General features: G+C 41.0%; 1 protein-coding gene across 2 annotated transcripts in view; it reads left to right on the top strand.

The window, feature by feature from the left end:
* The first annotated feature begins 2,527 nt into the window (after nucleotides 1–2,527).
* The window catches only part of LOC126177128 (ATP synthase subunit C lysine N-methyltransferase), an 81,122-nt gene continuing 61,556 nt past the window's right edge, over nucleotides 2,528–22,093 (top strand). The window contains exon 1 of one of the 2 annotated variants that reach the window (XM_049924397.1): nucleotides 2,528–2,788. In XM_049924397.1, coding sequence (XP_049780354.1) covers nucleotides 2,645–2,788 — 144 coding nt within the window. In that variant the 5' untranslated portion in view covers nucleotides 2,528–2,644. The remainder of the gene's footprint in view (nucleotides 2,789–22,093) is intronic. The other variant, XM_049924396.1, reaches the window with a different exon arrangement.

Below are 22,093 nucleotides of genomic sequence, written 5' to 3'. Positions count from 1 at the left end.
CTGTTCCTTCTATTGCCAGTCTGCAACTAGCATCCTCTTTACTTCAGCCATTGTCAGTAATTTTTCTGTCAAAGTAGCAAACCCGATGTACTACTTACAGTCTCTCATTTGCTAATCTAACTCTATCAGCAACAGATGATTTAATTTGGCTGCATTTCATTATGTTCGTTTACTTTTTTTTTATATATTCAAACCTATAAACTATCTTTCAGAAACTTTCCCTTCCATAAAACTGTTCTTCCTAGCCCTTCACCATCTTTGAAAGAAATACACTGTCATCAGAAAACTGAGAATTATTTCTCCCTTGTGTTTGATTGCCTGCATGAACCTCTCCTGTTTTACTTTACTGCTTGATCGAAGCACAGATTGAGTAACACTGGGGATAGACTAAAACCTGTCTCACCCCCTTGTCAACTATTGCATCCCTTTTCTGCCCTTTGACTCTTGTATCTGCAATCTGGTTTCTGCAGAACTTGTAGATAAATTTTCGCTACATCTTATCTTTCTGAACATCAAAGGGTATATTCCACTCAACATTGTCAAAAACTTTTTCTAAATCTACAAATGGTATAAATATAGGTTTCCATTTCTTCAATCTATGATCCAAGGTAAGCTGTAAGGCCAATATGGCATTGAGTGTCCCTGTTATTATAAAATATAAATTATTAATTTTCATATTTGGCGATTTTCGTACTCCATGGCTGTGGACTATATTACTTTAAAAACCCAGATTGATTTTCTTTTCAGGTATCTTGCTTCTTTTGTGAAAGAGCTCTCAATGGAAACAATGGCCAAGTGTCACTAAACATATGTTGTTTCTTATTAAAACAAAGCAAAATATTGAAGTAAATACTATGAAGAGGCAGAAGTACACAATTCACTCTACAAGATGTTTGTGCATGGCGAAAAGGGTTACTTTTGATGTTAACACATGATGACATCATTTTGTTCACCACCATCATAATTTTCTCGATGTGAAACATTGTCCTTGGCATCTCATCCCATTCTGTCCCATCCTGTTCTGTTCTGTTGATGGCCTGTGTGAATGCTGTCATTTGAAATGCAATGTGGAATGTTTTGACGTTCCGTCATGTCTCATTTCAGTCTGTCAAGTAAATAAAAAAAATGTAATAAATCCTATTTATATGTAAATTAGAACTAGACAATTAACCTAGGAGAACGAGTCTAATTACATAGTCTACTTTTGTACTCTAGCTTCCAAAACTAACGCCCCACACCCATCCCATTATTTATTGAATCTAAGCCCAATGTAGAAGACATCATATATGCTGAACTACTGGTGTGTGTTATGCAATGATACATATGATTTTTCTAATACATTCAGTGGTGCATGTGGATACTGCCTGAAAAATATGTTACGAATAGAGTTATTAGTAAAGAAGCAATAAATTAAAACGTCATTCATAATGCTAAAGTGTACCACAAACAAAGGAAATATAGTAAGTGATTAACCTTCTTTTTTCATTGTTTTGCGAGGAGTACCAGGGATTAAAATTTTCGAAAAGGTTTGAAATTTCGTGCGAAGTTTGTTGGTAGCCACTAAGCACTCTCGATCTCAAATACCCTTGTTAATTTGCACGCTTGAGCTATGCCGCCTCAAGACAAATACACACTTTCTAACTTTAGTACTTAACTTCTTGTGTTAAACTGTAACGTAAATTATTGTACGTCTTAATGAATAGATTATGGTCATATTTTAATTTTTATAATTCGGCAGAATAATACACCATACTGAAGATCAAATTTTTCGTGTCCCTAAAGTCTTTACATAGGCAACCAGTAACCGGTATTTAACAACGAAAATCACCAAACAATTTGAGAAGTTATTTTATGTTCACAACCAATTTCGGAAATTCAATATGCTTTCTTCAGTCTCAATATGTACCTCATGTACAGACATTCAGTTTGCCAATATTGAGACATTTGAATGTCTATACATGAGGTGCACCTGCGGCCTGAAGATGGCATATTGAATTGCCGATACTGGTGTGAAAATAAAATTACTTCTCAAGTTCTTCGGCTGTTTGGTGAATTTCCTTGTTAAATATTTGACTAGCCGCTTCCCCCCTTCCACAATGAATCATAGAGTAACTGGTATTGTGCACCGGTTAGTAATTTAGATATGACAGCACGTAGATCTTTTTAGGCTTAGCAGAACCTGAAATTGAATCGTTCATTATAAAAAGCATTGCGCTGTCGATAGCCTCGAACTTTCCTTGCTGTGGTGTTCTTATAAAAAAAAGTTTTCGGAAAAGTAGTTTTCTGAGTGGAAAATTTTGAAACGAGGGCAAGGTAACTCTCAGTTACTCTTTTGAGATACTCATTCATCCTAGCCGCGATTGTATGAAAATTGTGGAGAACTGAAACGATGACGGAATACGTAACTGTCATTTTTCGTTGATAATTTTTATCATGTTTCCAAACGGAGTTTACACTTTATCGACTGACAATGTCCGAATCGATTTCGATTAGCGCAAGGGCGCAAGCATCTCGAAAGACTCGAATACATTTCCTGGTTGGGAAGCTGCAAAGACTAAAAATTTCTTTTGTACTTTTTATGAAATTGAACCTGATACAGTAATCTTTAAAAACTCTATCAAGTGTGAACAAAAGATTTACAACAATGCAGCAGTTACAGGAGCCTATTAAACAGATTATTGTTAGAGTTAATTCGCATCCTAACACTGTATGTAGATGTTTTGATGAGCGTGTGGAGAAATGGAAGAGTCAAGGAGTAAAACCGGTCTTTTACTTGTTGGCATTACAGGTGTTGTTGGCATTAAGGATTATTGCTATGTATATAAGATTTAATGTACTTCAAAAAATTCAGTTCCAGGCATATGTTGAGTAAAAGCTACATAATGCCACTCATGTACTTTTGTAGTTTTTATTTTCGTCATCTGTACATAATATGCGTCTAAGTATTCGTCGGAGACTTTTCCATTGAATTTACCGTGCGGTTTAAGTTTTAACTTCAAAAAGTATGTTCATTATGGCGAGGACGTAAACGCTAGGCTACGCTACAGACCAAACCTATCACAGTTTGTATTTACTTTGGGTTACGCAACAGATCGGGCTATCACCACAATCAATATTTAAAAAAAAAAGAGGAGGGGTGGGGGGAGTTATTCGGCGACAATATCACACAGTAACAAAAATATGTATGTTCTGTTGCACATAAATTGTTATGATTGATTTCCTGTAGGTTTGTTTCGGTAATGTACTTAGATCAAATGTTCTTGAAACAAATTTTATTGCATTAGACATTGAAAAATACTGTGAAATTTCCTGCACTGACGTTTCCTTAAGCTTGACGACAGTATTGTGAAATCACACATTAACTAATATATTTAAAAGGCTAATAAGACTTGTTGGATGAAATATTGCCAACATCATAGCAGAGGGGGAACAGATAGGCTGATATTTCAGGGATTATCAGTGTTCATTTTTCATTGAGTTTTGGTTGTACTAATATGTTAGAGAAGAGAAAATTTATGAATATCAATGACTGACATGTACTGCAATACATTCCTATGTGTACTTAAATCAAAAGTATAATCCCCAGCTAACCAAGACTAGTTGTGTTTTAGGCCTTACTTATAAAAAGAATCAATCACCAATTGTTTTGTCAACTAGAAAACAGAAGCTTGGATAATTTTGTTTCTGTATCTTTAAATATTCAAATGACCACTTGGATTGGTATATACCGCTGTACTAAACAATCAGTCCATCGCCATATAGTATCAGGATGGTTCATGCGGAGATGTGGGTTTGGTTTGTGTTCCATTCACATTTCAGATGTAAATGCTTCTATTATTATTTCACCATTAACATGTAACTCATAGAACAGCTCCATTTGGCAGGTAAGGGAATGGAAGGGATTTCCTTGGGGGCGGTTGCACAATGTTTTCTGGCACTGAAGTTAATATGATTATTGTGATACATTGCATGAAACTTAAGTGCCTAGGAGAAACCTTCATTCTGAATTGATGATGAAGTTTAAAAGGCTTGTATTTGCTATCTGAAGTTGTGACTTTTTGCATTCTGCCCTCCCAGTGATGGATCATTTGAACCACCTACCAATACAGAATGTTGCGATCATTCTATAACATAATGATGATGTGGAATGTGACTTCATGTGTACACAAGCAGAAAGAAAACAGAACACTGTCAGTATTTCTTTGATTTCTGAATTAGTTTTTTTTTTTTTTAATGTAGTTTGTGGTAGCAGTCTGATGTGTAGTGTATCTCAAGGTCCAGGTTAGGTTGAAAAGTAACATTTTATTTATCTGTAAGGACCTAGAATAGGTCGAAAGATGGCAGTTTGGTTGTGAGTTTGCAAAGGAGTACCAAATGCTTCAGTTAATCTTCAGTGACTTTCCATGTCAGATCCATTAAATACTATTGCTAAGGCAGATTATCCTGAAGTACCTTAGCAAATAAGTGTGGAGAGATAAGTGTAGTTTTACAAACCACTTGTTCAGTCCTGATTTGAATGAAGTACAGTAAGCAGTTGCCAGGAGTAGTTGTTCTGACATGCAGCAAGTTGTTCTGTTCATCTCACTCGGTAAAAACCTAGACCACATATGGTATCAACGTACACACGAATGTTCCTCACATTTTACCGTGTTGTTTTTCTTTTCAATGGGTACTAAGATTGATTGCAAGAAGTCATTATGCCACTCTACTTTTGACTATATTTCTGTGCATATTCCCAACAGCTCTTTCTTTACATCTGAAGTTTTTAATGTTTATGTTGGCAGCTCTCAATCTCTGTGCCCTTTCCATATTTCATCTTCTTAAGAGCGGCTTCCAATTCTCTCGTTATTATACTTTCTACTTCGTGTTCATGTTGTTCTGTCTTGTCTTCAGCCTCTCATTGTATTTCTTCTGCACCTCTTTCACTTCACATTGGCCATTCACCATCCTGCCAACCTCAATCGCTGTCTCCATGCTTCCATTCCTTCTTCTTACACATCAGCGCCATCACTTCTTTATACATTGTGTTACGACGGCTGTCAGTCACTCTAACTGTTTGATGTTGTTACATTTCTTCCAGTCTAATTTCTTAGTTTTGTAGATTCATTTTCCATCTTCCATGTTAATGCTTTTCTACCTCCGCCTTTCCTTCATTTTACTGATGATTTAATCCATTTTGAACATTACATTATTCTCTCTCTAATCTTTATTCCTAACACTTGTTTCACTGCTTCTTTTGAAATACTTTTAAAGTTTTTTTACCTTTCATTGATGTTACCTGGATAACTGAATTTTATTACAAAATATTCTTCTACTTTGTTAGACTTTCCCCCTTACTTTAATGTCTCTAAATTCATAATTTCTCTTTTGATACCTTTCCAAATAATTTTAATATTAACTCACAATTCTCGGATGACTAAGTTGTAATCTGAGTTGATATCGGCTCCTGGATAACATTTGGCCTTTGTCAAGCTATTTTTACACATTTTTTGGATTAATTAATACTAGTATGTTGACATTTATCATTTGGTCTTGATTTCTAGGTGTAGTTCCTTCTTCTGTGGTTCTTGAACAAGATGTTTTGTACCATAATAGGTAACATAGGATGCAGTACGTTCATGACACACAGTTGGTTCTTCCATAGTTCCCTCTATTACTACCAGCCATGACTTCCCACAGCATGATGTGAGGAATTGCACCACTGAGTCTCTCCAAAACATTGGAAGAATGGGACCTCACCCTAGATCGCTCCAGTACTCATTGACAATGGTCATCTGAGGTACAGCAGAACCGCGATTCATCACTTAACACAGAGCTGTCCATTCTTCCTGGTCATGGCACCACTCCAAATGCAACCGTTTGTGCTATGGTGGTAATGGCAGTGTATGCAGGGGGCAGTAATGCTCTAGTCCACCTGTTTGTATTCTCCAACTATTGGTGCAGGATGACACAGAATGTTGCAGGGGATCTGTTACTTGTTGTTGGATAGTAGGCAGAGATTTGAAGGGTTTATAATGCTGCACAATATGGCAATCCCCCCTTATGGTGGACCGAGCGAGGTGGCGCAGTGGTTAGACACTGGACTCGTATTCGGGAGGACGACGGTTCAATCCCGCGTCCGGCCATCCTGATTTAGGTTTTCCGTGATTTCCCTAAATCGCTCCAGGCAAATGCCGGGATGGTTCCTTTCAAAGGGCACGGCCGACTTCCTTCCCTGTCCTTCCCTAATCCGATGAGACCGATGACCTCGCTGTCTGGTCTCCTTCCCCAGAACAACCAACCTTATGGTGGTCAATCAAACAGAACCATAACAATGGGTGTACCAGCTCCCACATTGCCACACATTGAACCACTGCTATGTCCAAATGCCTCACAAATTTCTATACTGCACAATTTGACCAGGCAATGAAATAGAGACCCATGACAAAGCCCCAGTCTAAAGCTGCCGAGTGCTGATAACACGGACTCAAATGTGTATGCGGCATCTCCATGCCCTTCACAGTGGTCATTCAGCATTTGACATTGTTCGTGTCCCTTATGTACCCTGCCAGATCTGATAACAGCATTAATGCACTCTGGTGGCCATTCTACTTGTCTATGTGCAACTCTAATCATTTATACCTGCTGATGGTGTGTGCATGTATGAAGTTACATTGATAATCCAGAACATTATGACCACAGACCTATTGTGATGAATGCCGATACCGTCTTCATCATGCTGACGGTAGGGTGTGAATCCTTTGTCTTCCAGGGGAACAGTTCCTTGACACCTGTACTGCGGGATGGAGACAAGTTCACGGCGACTCCATTACACTATGGGGAACATTCACTTGAGCATCCATGGATCCAGCAGAGCTCCTGCAAGGCACCATGATGGCCAAAGAGTATCGTACATTGCTTGCATTACATACCACGTACACCCATTCAAGATGATCATGTTTCCTGATGGCAGGGGCATTTTTCAACAAAATAATGCACCATGTTACGCGGCCAGGACTGTGATGGAGTGAATCAAGGAACACAGTGGTGAGTTCCAACTGATGTGCTGGCCCACCAACTCACCTGATCTAAACCCAATCGAACATGCGTGGAATATGATTGAATGTGGAGTCAGAACTCATTGCCCCCTCCCCCTAATTTATGGGCATTAGGTCACTTGTGCGTGCAGATATGGTGCTGACTCCCTCCAGCTACCTACCAGGGACTCATTGCCTCCATGCCATGATGTGTCGCCACTGTTATCCATGCCAGAGGTGGACATACGGATTATTAGGTAGGTGGTCATAATGTTCTGGCTGATTGGTGTATATTGGCATCTGATTATATTTTCTGGGTGCATCACTTTTGTTCTCAGACAGTATATTAAAATCTTATGTCGACTTAATGGGGTCGTCCTTAATCTATCTTTGTAGACAATCAGCTTGTTGATTGTCGTGCCCATGCAGAACACAGCACAGTGGTTGCAGCTTAACTTGTAGCCCACATGACTGGTTTCACAGGTAGTCCTGCCTTTGATGCGATATATGATGTGACAGGAGTGGAGTAGGTTGTGGTGGGAGGATGTATGGGACGGGCCTTGCATCTAGATGTATTACAGGGATATGAGCCATGAAGCAAGGGGTTGGGAGCTGGGGTTGTGTAGGGATGGGCGAGGATATTATGCAGGTTCAATGGGCAGCAGAGTACCAATGTGGAGGGGTGAGAAGGATAGTGTGTAGGACATTCCTCATTTCAGGGCATGACGAGGCATAGCCAAAATCCTTCTGGAGAATGTGGTTCAGTTGCACCAGTCCCAGCTGGTACTGAGTCATGAGAAAGTGTTTCTCTGGGGCTAGACAGTGGGATCTTGGGAGATGGCAGATCTGTTTTTGTATGAGGTTGGGAGGGTAATTACAGTCTGTGAAGTCCTCATTAAGACTCTTGATATATTTAGAGAGGGACTGCTCATCACAGACCATAATTACCCTCCAAACTATGTTCCAGGTCTCCGATGCCTTATGTCTCCAGTCACTCCCCACCTCCCAAAGGCCCAGTGTCATGTGCCAGAGGAGCATTTCCCTCGTAACTCAGTACCACCCATGATTGGAAAAACTGAACCACATTCTTTGCCAGGGTTTCACCTACCTCTTGTCATGCCCTGAAATGAGGAATGTCCTACACACATCCATCCCACCCCTCCACAGTTGTATTCCATTTCCATTGCCTACCTAACCTACACAGTATTGTTGTCCATCCCTCCACAGCACCTGTTCGCAACTCCTTGCCTCGTGGCACATATCCTTGTAATAGACCTAGATGCAAGACTTGACCCATACATCCTCCCTCAGCCACCTATTCCAGTCCGGTTGCAACCGTCAACTATCCCATCAGAGACAGGGCGACCTGTGAAACCAGTCATGTGATCCACAAGCTAAGCTGCAACCACTGTGCTGTGTTCCATGTGGACATGACAATCAACAAGCTGTCTGTCCACACAAATGGCCATCGACAAACTGTGGCCAAGAAACAACTGGACCCCCCAGTTGCTGAGCACACTGCCCAACACAACATTCTTAATTTTAATGACTGCTTCACAGCCTGTGACATCTGGACTCTTTCTACCACACCATCTTTTTGGAATTCCGCAGGTGGGAACTCTCCTTGCTGTATTTCCCATGTTCCTGTAGTCATCATGGCTTCAGCCATCATTAGTCGTCGTCCTACACCCATCGCTCCCCTGCCCTCTTCCCATTGTAGTGCTACACAGTTCTCTATTCCCCCACACAACCACAGTCTTTTTACTTCTCTCCTTTTCTGCTGCCCCCTCTCCAAAGCATGTTCTGGGAGCCCTCTGGTTGCTGCAATCCCTATTGTCTTATAAATCACTGTTTAGAAATTTATAACAAAAACCGTCTGTGATGCTGATTCGAGAATCCCTGGTTACCTGATTAGAATATATGTAACAGACATTAAAATTTGGAATCAGGGATGGATCGGTCAGGGCCTTTGCTAAGTAAAAAAGCTCAGTAGATTTAAAAAATGGAAAAAACAACAAGAATGGGTTATCCTCAAAATCAGATTATAATTACATTTTAAATGACCACTGTGGACTTTTGGTTAGGCGTACTGATGAAGTCAAGTTGAGGGATGTGCTAGGTTGAGCTATCATTTTCCCACAGCTGATTTTTGAAGTTGTGTTTCTGAAACGAATAGCATATATGATATGGAACTTTTTTATCCCCTCAAATGTGTTTGAATGAGATACTAACATAGTTAAACATCTGTTCACATACACTCTATCTCTGCTATTCTGTACAGAAAATGTACGCAACAGGAAAAAAAAGCTTTATAATATTCACAACACGCTCCTAAACATATTAACTCATGAAAAGTGTTAAAAGAGGATGGCATTTTCCACTTCTGCTGTATTAATATTATTTGTTCACAACTAGTTTCAGCTGTATAGACCATTCTCAAGTGATTTGTGGTTCTGTGCAAAGTGGAATATATCATGTTACCTCCACATATACAGGGTGATTTTTTCCACCTTGTACAAACTCTAGAGATTGATTGATGAGAGCACATGGAATAAAATGGTCTGATGAACTAATGTTCAAAAATGTATGGTTTCCACAATAGATACCATTTATCTATCATACATTGTTACAGAGATTGTGGTCTAATACACGCTGTACCATGCAGCCACTGTTACAGTACGAGTTGAAAATGGTTTCCATGTGCCTCAATGCTTGCTTGTATGCTCCTTAGCATGTTCTGTCTCAAAACACTCACATCAGTGAGGCTGCAACCAAATATTGTCAAAGGCAGCATGAATATGCTTCTCCAGTGTCCACATCTTGAATGGGCTCTGCTTACATGATACTTTTGAGATGGCCCCCTTAACCAGAAATCACATGGGTTGAGATCCGGCCATGCAACTGGACACCCTCGTCCAATCCGTCCACCAGGGAAGACGCAATTGAGATGCGTCCAGATGTTAACGGCGAAGTGGGCTGGAGCTCTGTCACTAGCAGCCATATAACCCTTCAAATCATCAATGGCGCTTCTTCCAGCAGGGGAGGCAAAGTCACCCACAAGAAAAGCCGATAGTTCCCGCCTGTTAGGCGATGTGGAAGGAACACTGGCCACAAAATATGGTTGTCAATTATCCTGGCCCACACAGTCCATCTGCACTAATGCTGATGATTTGCTGTCGCCATACAATGGGGGTTCTGCGTACTGTTCCACAAATGACTTACAAAAGCTGAAGATACCAGTCCATATAAAGGTGGCCTCTGCTGCAAATAGGGTGGATGACACAAATCCTGGAATTGTGGCGGCCTGGTGGAGAAATGAGTGATGAAACTTCTCCTGATGTGGAAAGTCTGTCACTAGCAAGTCCTGCACATGCTGTAAGTGATAAAGGTAGTAACAATTGTCATGGAGAATGTTCCACACAATCGTCTGGCTTATCCTCTACTGGTGTGCCAACTGCCTGGTCTGACACGCTGGTCACTTCCACAGTGTTGATCACATTTATCTCCAAGTCTGGTTTACAAACATTTTGGGCACATCCTTCATGATTTCCTGCTTCCTGAGATGAGCCTGTCTCAGACAAACAGTGAAACACTGTTGCAAGCAGTGAATGCTGTGGTTGTCGTCAATGGGCATAGGTCGCCTGATACAACTTTTCTGCCCGTTGGCGTTTGCCTTTCTGCATGTAAATGCCATGTCGGCAAGCTCTCAATTCAAATATGGAACATTCTTGTACAATACTGTGTCACATCAACTACAAGATGAGTCAGCAAGAGAAGTGAATTGGGCACAACAGTACCAATTACTATGGCAGTAGAGGATGCTGGGCATGATGTATGAGGAACAGTACCACCCTCTAGGAGGAAACCATACATACTGTAATCATGGCTGCATGGTACAGCGTGTATTAAACCGCAGTCTCTTTAACAAAATATGACTGGATAAATAGTCTCTAGCATGGAAACCATGCATTTCTGGACATAAGTTCATCAGAACTTTTTTGTTCTGAATCCTCTCATTGATCAGTCCCTAGAGTTTGTATGTGGTGGAAAAAATCATCCTGTAGAAATGTACTTTAAATACATATATCTGCAATACGAAACTATGCCGTGCGTATTGAAATGTCAGCATCTTTAAATTTGTGTTTTCTCTTCATTTTGGTTCACAAATGCTGTCTTGTTGGTTTGACAACATTTACAACATTATTATATTGATCAAGGGTTAATGTAATGAGGCACAGCAAATGAAGCTCATATATCTCTGTGACAGACAGGAACAACACAAAAAAAGTGTCTGAAAAAAGGAAGTTAACACAAACCAAAAGAAGAACAGTCTAGCCACCTTAAAACAATATTAACATTGTACCATGAACACCCTTCCACAATGTTAATCATCAGTGTTACAGAATCTAAATTACAAGATTCAAATAAGTCCTATCCAGGCTCTAAATTAGTCAAATTTTATTTCACATAGTGGCTTTGTCAAAACATCAGCTGTTTGTTCATTTATGCTAATGTGCTGTAACACAAGTGTCTTAGCAAAAACTTTCTTCCTAACAAGTAAAACTTTGAAATCAATATTATGAAAAGAATAGACTGTTATTCACCATGTAGCGGAATGCTGAGTCGCAGATAGGTAAAAAAAAAGGAAAAAACTGTCAGACAAATAAGCTTTTGGACAAAAATGCTTTCTTCCAAATTAAAAAAAAAGGAAAGAAAACACCACCACACCCGCACGCTAACACAACTCACAGGCACATGACCACTGTCTCTGACTGCTGAGGCCAGAATGCAAGCAGACAACTTTCTTAGCAAAAACTTTCCCCCTAACAAGTAAAATTTTGATATCAATATTATGAAAAGAATAGACTGTTACTCACCATGTAGTAGAATGTTGAGTCACAGATAGGTTCAGCAAAAAGACTGTCAGACAAGTAAGCTTTCAGACAAAAACACTTTCTTCCAAATAAGACAAAAATACACACACACTCACCCATACGTGCGCAAACGCAACTCACATGCACATGACCACTGTCTCTGGCTGCCGAGGCCAGACTACGAGCAGCTGTGTGTGGTGGGAGAAGCAGTCGTGGGTGGTGGTTGTAAGGAGGAGGCTGGGGTGGGGAGAGGGAAGGCTAAGGGGGTAGGGATGAGGGACGGTAAAGTGCTGCTTATGGGAGCTTATAGGGATGAGGTGGAGAGAGGGTAGGGCAGCTAGGTGCACTCAAGAGGTTTGACAGGGGGGCGCAGGGGGGGGGGGGGGAGTTATGGAGAGGGTTCTGCAGAAAATGAGAGAAATAAAAAGACAGTGGGTGCCTTGATAGGTAGAATGGAGGGTTGTGTAGTGCTGGAGTGGGAACAGGGAAGGGGATAGGTGGATGAAAGACAGTGACTAACAAGGATTGATTGCTTCAGAGCATGACGGTGGGAACACATCCTGTAATATATCCTGTGTTCCTGTAACCCTCCAGGCCTTTCGTGCTTCTCTATGACTCAACCACTGTATTGTGATTAGCAATCTATGCTTTTCATAATATTGTCATTATTCCATCCTGGATTTTCCATTTTTGAAATTTTTTATATCTATATGATTAAGTTTATAGTGAAACTGTGGGTTCATGCAAAGGCTTATTACTGGAATATTACCTTTATAAAGTACAAAAGCTCTTTGGTTGCCAGAAAGATTATAATACAAATTACTGAACCAACAGGATTTGCTAATGCTATGGTTAGCGGTACAAATTTTTATACTGTAGATGGTAGAGATATAGCGGTACAAATTTTTATACTGTAGATGGTAGAGATACTGTGGGTTGCTTCTTAGATGCCCACGGAACACTACAACCCAAAACTTGAAAAAGCTAACCACATGCAGATTTTCTGTCGCCTCCCACCAGCCCAGTAAGATTCAACATAACCAGTTATAGTATCAGTAAAGTTTTTATAACAGACTCGGTTTAAGGGTTCTCTTAATATAACACCATAAACATTTTAAAGCATTCTATAAATCCAGACCTGCACATAATGGGTACCTAGCTAGCATACTTATTGCTATACAGGTATCTGGTCTGGAACATAACATGGCATACATTAATGACCCTGTTAATTTTCTCCATCTTTTTTCAGTGTCTTCATTTTCAGCTCTTTCTCATTTTAACATGTTGTGATCAAAATTTTCCTCTGTGGGAGTTGAAACAGAATTACATTCAGACACATCAAAAAATTTTTATACTCTTTCAGGATAGGTACTTTGACAAATAGTAATACTTCCTCCCTTTAAATTTTGAACAACATTCATGCCCAAATAGTTCTGCATCCAAGAATGAGTATGGGAATTAATTTAAGGAAAGTGCGTGAAAGGGTGGCCCAACTTGATGCATTGTTTATCATTCCCAAACAAGTATTTTTTTCTGAATAACAGTTCGATCGTGAGTCACCTGACAGTTACCAATTTCTTGTGAAATATGTACAGATAGTTAAGAGTTTTAAATTAAATTCACAATTTATAACAACATTTGCATTGTACATAAAATTACAAACAGTTCTCAACAAATTTCAATTGTGCAACACAATGTGGCCTGACTATAAACAGTTAATTAAATAAACCTGCTGCAGCACACTGTTCCTGGAACTAGATCACAACTGTGGCTAATCCCACGACAGGACTTGAATATAAGTTCAACAAACATTAAATAAAAAACATTAAAATGCATACATCTCCACTGGTTATTCTGCTCTCATACAGGCAAGATGCAGCCAAGTTGCCCAAAGACTACCCACATGTAAAATCAAAGCAACAGTACTACTTCAGAAACCTCCAGATTGAGACATACAGCCCCTAAGGGGTTGCCGAAAAGCGTAAAGAAACTGGACTGCTGGCCAGCACACACTGAGCAGAATTAACAATCTTAAAGTACAGTACCTACTAAGCAGTCTTCATAGATAATTTCGGACGAATGCTAAGGAGGCCAGTAGATTCAGGACTCCAGGTAGGCACGAGATGATACTGCCCTCATGCTCGTGGCTACTAACAAGTTGTTCAATACATCTCGGCATATATAGCACACCACAGTTGACTGATGTCACAAGCCTGTTCCACATAAATCATTGTAATTACTTAAATAAACTACTGGGCCCCTAAAACACAATTAAAATGGTAATGACAATTAAATCTTTAATTTTTTAAAGAAAACAAGAAACCCCATGCTCAGTTTGCCCAAAGACTTACATTACACTCCCACAAGGGCCTTACAATAACAGAAGTACTTAGTCAATTACTTCCTAATCTGGTGACACCCCCGTCATGACACTTTATAACAAAAGAATAAGAACAAACTACTCAGTGTGAGGCTGGAGTGGGAGATCCACAGAACTTCGTGTGACTTGCCAGCACTTAGGTCTTGTGTGATGACAGGAAGGCTGCGGAAGCAGAAGGAAAATGCATCCCTGCCCTGGACCTGCAGAACATAGCACCTCAACCTTTGCTGATGCTAGGCTGTCAACATATACGTAACAACAAACAGCAAAACAAGTTTGATAAAAATTAGCATACCATAGTAATACTTAAATGGAAAATTGAAAATTCAAGTATTAAAACTTGAGTATGATGGGGCCCGCTCATAACATTGCAAGTTAACTTTCCCAGCAGTAACAAAAAGCAATGTACAAGGTCATTTAAAAGAATAATTACATAATAAATCCAACAAGATTTTAAAAATCAAGGTATACCTTTACTGGGACCTCTTAAGGGCTAATAGACACTGTAATTGGGATACACACTGAATGGCAGATGGTCAGTTAAACTATAGAGCCATAACCCAAAGGGCTCTTTAACACAGAGTGAGAGAGAGTACAAATACAAGCATGCACACACACGACCCATACGTGCATACCTTTAGGTTGAGCACACACAAATTTAGTTACTGGCAGAATCCAATAACTTGCACCAAAAAGAGCCATGTGGTCTCCAACAAACAGAAATTTCAATCAGTAGTATCAAATACTCAATAACAAGTTTTACCATGATTTCAAATATGAGATTAACATTGCAAAATACCAGCTTGGAACATACAGAAACCTCCAGATTGAGACACACAGCCCCAAAGCGGTCACCAGAAATCATAAAGAAACTGGATTGCTGGCCAGCTCACACCAAGCAGAATGAACAATCTTTAAGTACAGTACTTGCTATACAGTCTTCATAGATAATTTCAAACAAATGCCAATGAGGCCAATAGATTCAGGACTCCAGGTAGGCATGGGATAATACTGCCCTCATGCTCGTGGCTACTAACAGGTTGTTCAGTACATCTCAGCTTGTTTAGCACATCACAGTTGACTGATGCACATTGTAAACAGGTTGCAGGCGATGAGAGCCACTCCTTGCCCACTAAACTTTCTGATAGCAACAGTCAATGTTGCAGGAAAACATGGGCCCTCATAGCCCAACGGTCAATGGTGTTAACTCATCGCAATTGCCAGGACGCTGGGTACTCAGGTACACCCATTCAGCTCCATGTCCGATACACCATCATCCCAGAGGGAACACATAATGCAGCAAAGATGATACAACGAGGGTCAGAGTTGATGGAATGTGTGGCACCAATAAGACCACATGCACGCCCTCACGGAAGCCTACATGGCTCAACCTGCCCCACTCAAACCGAAAGACCCCACAAGAAGAAGAGAACGTACATTAATTTATGAGTTTTACCTGACTAAGATGTACTCGGAAGGTCTTCCCAGTGGCTAACTTCTTGACTAGCAAATTAACCAGTCCCAAAACCTTGATGATTGAACACAGTCCCACAAAATGGGGGTCACCTTGCCAACACTAGCACCATTCTGCACTCCCCCCACAAAGTTTCTAACATAAAACCTTATCTCCCGTCATACCCTGATAGGGTTGTCAGCCACGGTTGTAGCACCTTTCCAGATGGCAGTGTGCCAATTCAATATTCTGCCAAGCTTGCTGCCAATTCTCCTTGAGGAGACCGGAGTGATTGATGTGGGTAAAAGGTCATTAATGCTTCAGAAATTGGAGAGGGTAGAATTAAGGGGATATGCTAATGTAAGAGTGGCAGGAACAGCCTTGGATGCCTCATGCTGGGTGGAACTAAACGCGAAGATGAGTCAGGGGAGTGTTGCATCCAATTTGCACAGAGACTTAGCATATTACATGGTTAAGTCTGCCTTATGATTGATCCTCTCCTCACAGGACAATACGACATGGTGGTAATATGCCTAATGCCATTGTGGTAATAGAACTGTCTAAACTGCCTGGAGACAAAGGCCAGAGCATTATCACTCACAAGGGCCTTGGGAGGTTCAAACAATGAATAGATCTTGGTTAGGTGATGGATGGTAATGGCAGTTGTAACCCCTCAGCTAGGGAGCATACAAACAAACAGAAAATGCACTGACAACAACCAAGATGTTACAGTTGCCCCTCTTAGTATGGGTAAGGGGTTCTGCGGAATCAGTAAAAAGTTTATCCATAAGATACTGCTCTCACTTGGACTACAGCAACCACAGGGCTAGTTAGTGATCGGTTTACCCTCGTTACAAGACTCGCACTCCTTAATCAAACGTCGAATATCCTTGTACAACAAAGGCCACATGAGGTGAGCATGTACCTTCACCAATGTTTTCTAAAGGCCTAAATGATCATCCACCATGAAGTTATGGAAATAATGAAAGATGGAGGGAACTAACTCAACATGGAGACAAATTCTTGGTTCACGAAGTTCATCTCCTTGTTTACACAAAATGCCTTCCTTTAACAAATATTGTGGGACGCATCCTCCAGACAACAATTGCATCCTAATGGGTCCCCACAATGGATCCAGATCCTGCTTGGCCTTATGGCTACCAAACAATTTTTTATATGGGCGTACCTTGAAACGGAAGGGTGATATGTGGACAGCCCATCTCTCAATCCTACCAGTTTTCCTGGGACTAGCCAGAACCCAACTGAATGCCTGATTTTTGGTTTCTAAACAAATTCTCTATGTTCAAGATAAAATTTGAACTTTTCAAGGATTAATAGAATGATTAAGGCCTTACACAAATATGTAAGTTCTGGACCCATCAGTTTCCTCATTGCAGAAGCTAAAGCATGTCTTTCATCCAGATCCTTGTGGAGAAGAATCATGGTGATGCCAGCTTTCAAAGCATCAGTCTGGACAATAAATCCCTTGTCGAAATGAGGCACAGCCGACACCAGAGGATTAGTGGTGGCAGTCTTAATAGCCTCAAAATCACGTTGCTGACTTTCCCCCCACGCAAAGCTCTCTACTTTCCTGTACAAATTATTAAGAGCAGCAGCAAGTTGAGGGAAGTTGGGAACAAATTTACAAAAATAATTAGCCATTCCTGTAAACCTGTCCACCTCCTTTTTAATCGTACATGGAGGAAATTTCTTCAGGTCCATTGATTGTTCCTGGTTGATCCTAATGTCATCATCTGAAAGGAGGTGATCGAAAAATGAGATCTGGCACCTGGTGAGGGTAATCTTGGATGGATTCACTGTTAACCCAGCAGAACAAAGTCTGGACAATGCCTGAGCAAGGTGAGAAAGGTGTTCCTTGAACAAACAGCTATAGACATCCACATCATTCAAGTAGCTGTAAATGCACACAATTTTAAATCCCCCAAGACATGATCCAATAACTGAGAAAGAACAGTGACTCCAGTTGCGAACCTGAACAGCATGCTACTAAACTCATACTGATTCCAGTCCATGCAAAAGGCAATGATGTGATTAGGTTCTTGGATCAAGGGAATCTGGTAATAGGCTTGATTCAAGTCGAGCACGGTGAAGCAAATAGCCCCAGAAAACCACTTAAAACAGTTGTAAAGATTGGGCAAGGGGAGTGATTCCAAAATGACCTTGTTTAAAACCCTGTAATCATCTACCGGCCTATGGTCCTGTCCCTGACCTTTCGGGACAAGGATTATTGGTGAAGCATATAGTGAAGTGGAAGGCCTAATTACCCCATCCCGCAACACAGCACTGATTTTCTGCCTTGAAATTTTCATTTAAGGCCATGAAAGATGATAAGGGGCCTGTCGAACTAGAACATCATCAGCTAGACGAATATTATATCGAATTAAATTAGTAACACCCAGTTCGTCAGACAAGAGATCCAGAAACTCCCATGTGATGTCCAACAACTGTCTCTGCTGTTCTGGCTGAAGATGACCAACCTCAAACTCTCCAATTTCACAACTTTCAGAATTAATGAGGCTCAGACCATGACGAGAGCAGAGAGCTTTCTTTTTCACTAGAGAGAATTTAAAGAACAAGGTACCACTCGCAAATTCAAGGACCAGTCTGGTCTGCTGAATAAAATAGCAGCTGAACAACAGTGTGACCACCAAGTCCTTAGCTACGAGAAGTATGACTGGCCGTGAGAATTCACAAATGGATAAACTACTACATACCTCGCAACCAGAGGCAACTCTTGCCTATTGACCCACAACATCTCTGGGAGGCTGAGTGCATGGAGACAATTTACACAAGTGGCCAAACCCCAGGAACCATTTGTAATCAGGTAAGGAGATCGAACTGCCGGAGTCCAATAATGCACAAACTGGTTCCTGTCCAATAAGGGCACAAACATAAGGAAGTGAAGATCCTTCCTTAGCATGAAAACACATACAATGAAATGGTAACCTCCTCTGATATGTTCAACCCCCCGCCCCCCATCCTCCCGATGGCATTGGCTGTTAGGCCTGGGGCTCATCACAACAGAGAACTCGCACCACAACAGAAACAACACTTGCAACTGGTCCAGTCATATTTGGATCCTGGTTTGTTACCTCGCAGAATAAAAGTTATTGATGGTAGAGTTCCATCTGACCCTGCTGCTCATCAGAAAAGGTCAGTGCCTCAATTGACTCCAGCAATTCCTGAAGTACATCAAAATTAGTTGGATAGCACGCAAACACCAAGTGAAACCAATCCTCTGGGCACATGCCCTCTAAAACACTGAAAATACTATCAGATTCGGTACCCCCATTTTGAGTGCTGACACAGTCATACGCACTTGTTCAACATATTGGCTCAATGCCTTGGAAGATGCTTGCTCCTGCCAAGCTCATGCCTGCACCACGGTTCCAGCTCATTGTATATGTGCACCAACAACTTTCTTTCTATAATTCGAGCCCTGATATGCCCTATGGAATCCTGATGTTTCAAGGTTTCAGAGACCAAGATACCCAGTGTCCCATTTGTTAATGGATAAAGCAACAAAAGGATCATGTGGTGCGGTATGCACAGGGCATCAGCATGAGACTCAAACTGGACAAGCAGCCACAGAACTTGCTGCACGTGATGCAAATCATCAGTAGACAACTCAGATATTCCAGTAAGGAGGCACATAATAGGTTTGGGCAATTTGGCAAAGTGGACAGAGGACAAACTACCAAGACCTCGGGCTTCGGGTGGCTTATCAGCAAGGAGCTGATTACGACTTACAACTTCCTGCTCTGACCCCACACCCTCACTTTGTAAACTCAGGGATGCCACCCTAACCTGTAAGTCCCTTACCCAATTAAGTAACTGTTTAACCCCTGGCTTCTCAGAATCCTTAAGTTCAATATGACTGAAATCCATTAAGCAATTTCCCCAATGTGCTAGGTTTGTCTGGATCCTACAAGACTGCTTACTGGCGGGTTGGCTGCCCTCCAGGAAAGACATCACATAATGCAGCTGAAATAATAGGAAGAGAGGCACCTATCCCCCCAATGGTGTCTGAAGAAAGGCAACGCGGACTGTTCACCGATGTGTACAACCTGGCTGCCAGTTCTGAGATGTACCTTCTATAGACAGGCCACAAACCTTTACTTCACACTGCAGATGCTCCCTCTTAAGATGCAAAATCCCGGGGCACCCCATCAAATCCATGATAGGTGCTCACCTCTTGGAAAACAACTAAAAGCATTAATGTATTAACTAAGGGAATGACAAATGTATTAACACAATAGCTCAAAGGAATGACAAATGACGCCAAAGGGTAGACAACTCTAACCCCACACTCTGCTACCAACTGAGACCTAGAATACGGATCAGCATTAATTTAAGGAAAACATGCGGAAGGGTGGCGCAACTTGATGCATCATTTATCATTCCCAAACAAATATTTTTATTTCATAGCAATTCAGTCATGAGGCAACTGACAGTTGCCAAGATCCTTGCAAAATACATGCTAATAGTTAAGATTTTTAAATTAAATTCACAGCGTATAAGAAAATTTGCTTTATACATAAAATTACAAATAGTACTCAACAAATGTCAGCTGTGCAACACAATGGTGGCCCAACTGCAAATAGTGTTAATTAATTAAATAAGCATGCAGAGGCACACTGTCCCCGCGGCTAGATCACAACTGTGGCTAATCCCACAACAGGACTTGAGTATAAGTTAAACAAACACATTACATAAAAAACATTAAAATTCATACATCTCAACTGGTTATTCTGCGCTCACGTAGACAAGATAGGGCCAAGCTGCCCAAAGGCTACCCACATGTAAAACTGAAGCAACAGTAGTACTACACTGATTGGCCACAACCTATTCCACGAAAACTGTGTTAATTACTTAAATAAACTACCATGCCCCTAAAACACAATTAAAATGATAATGACAACTAATCCCTTAATTTTCCAAGAAAACAAAAAAACCAGTGCTCAGTTTGCCCAGAGAATATCATCACATTCTGACAAGGGCCTTCCAATAACACAAATACTGAGTCAATTACTTCCTAATCCAGCGACACCCCTGCAAGGCACAATACCAAAAGAATAAGAACAAACTACTTAACTTGAGGCTGAAATGGGAGATCCACAGAATGGTGTGTGACATGCTAACATGTAGGCCTCATGCGAAGATGGGATGGCCGCCAAAGCTGAAGGAAAAAAGAGTACCTACCCTACAACCAGTGGAACAGCAACACGTCAACTGCTGCTGATGCAACGCTGTCAACATACACCAAACAACAAGGGGCAGACCAAATTTGATAAAAATTAACATACACATTAATACTTAAATGGGCAATTAAAAATTCACTCATAACATTTCAAGTTAACATTCCCAGCCATAACAAGAAGCAATGTACAACGTCATTTAAATGAATAATTACACAATAATTCCAACAAGATTTAAAAAATCAAGGTATACCTTTACTGGGGCTCTTAGGGGCTAATAGACGCTGTAATTGGAATACACACTGAATGGAAGATGGCTGGTTAAACTGTTCAGCTTTAACCCGAAGGGCTCATTAACATAGAGAAAGAGAGAGTGCAAATACAAGCATGCGCACACACACACACACACACACACACACACGACCCACATGTGCGTACCCAGGGTTGCCACAAGTTCTGGAAATGAGCGAATTTCAAACATGCCAGGGAAATTTGAAAAAAAAAAAAAAAAAAAAAAAAAACTGGAAAAATCTTGTTTTTGTCTCAGTTGATGAAATGGTTTGTTTACTGAGATGTCATGCATCGTTGCTGGCTGGGTGCGGCTGAGTATGTGCACTGCTTCCCTACTCCCTCATTCTTATTGCTTCTCCCCTTCCTACCCTTGCAGGCAGTGCTGCCACCATTTATCGCTGCTAGCCTAGCAGCTGCCGACGAGAGGCAGGATTTGTCTGGATCTGAATCTTAAAGATTGTTGACGCAGCAGCCAGAAACAGCAGTCATGAGTGCATGAGATGTGCCCGAGTGACTGTATGAATGTGTGTGTGTGCTCTCATTTCCCAACAAAGGAGATTGTCTTTTCCACATGCCTGCCTGCAGCTCAGCAATCATCTTTACAGTGAGTTGCTAGCTATTCTCATTAGTACTGATTCTCAGAGTTTTACTCAAGTTATCTGTTGCATGGATTGATCGCTGTGGTCTTGTTTCATCAACTTGGTGTCTGTGACACGTGAATAGCTGGCCACACGAGTGGATTTCTGCAATGGGCCAAAACTAAAGGCCATTTCTGCGGGTGTCCCTAACGAATTGGGCCTGCCAATCTGAAGCCCATTGTTTCCCACTAATGTGCAGGCTCTGCCTGTTGGATCTAGTCT

The sequence above is a fragment of the Schistocerca cancellata genome, chromosome 3 (genome assembly GCF_023864275.1).
Source record: "Schistocerca cancellata isolate TAMUIC-IGC-003103 chromosome 3, iqSchCanc2.1, whole genome shotgun sequence".
Classification (NCBI taxonomy): domain Eukaryota; kingdom Metazoa; phylum Arthropoda; class Insecta; order Orthoptera; family Acrididae; genus Schistocerca; species Schistocerca cancellata.
The sequence above is the reverse complement of the archived record's forward strand: the minus strand, read 5'-3'. Positions and strand labels throughout refer to the sequence as shown.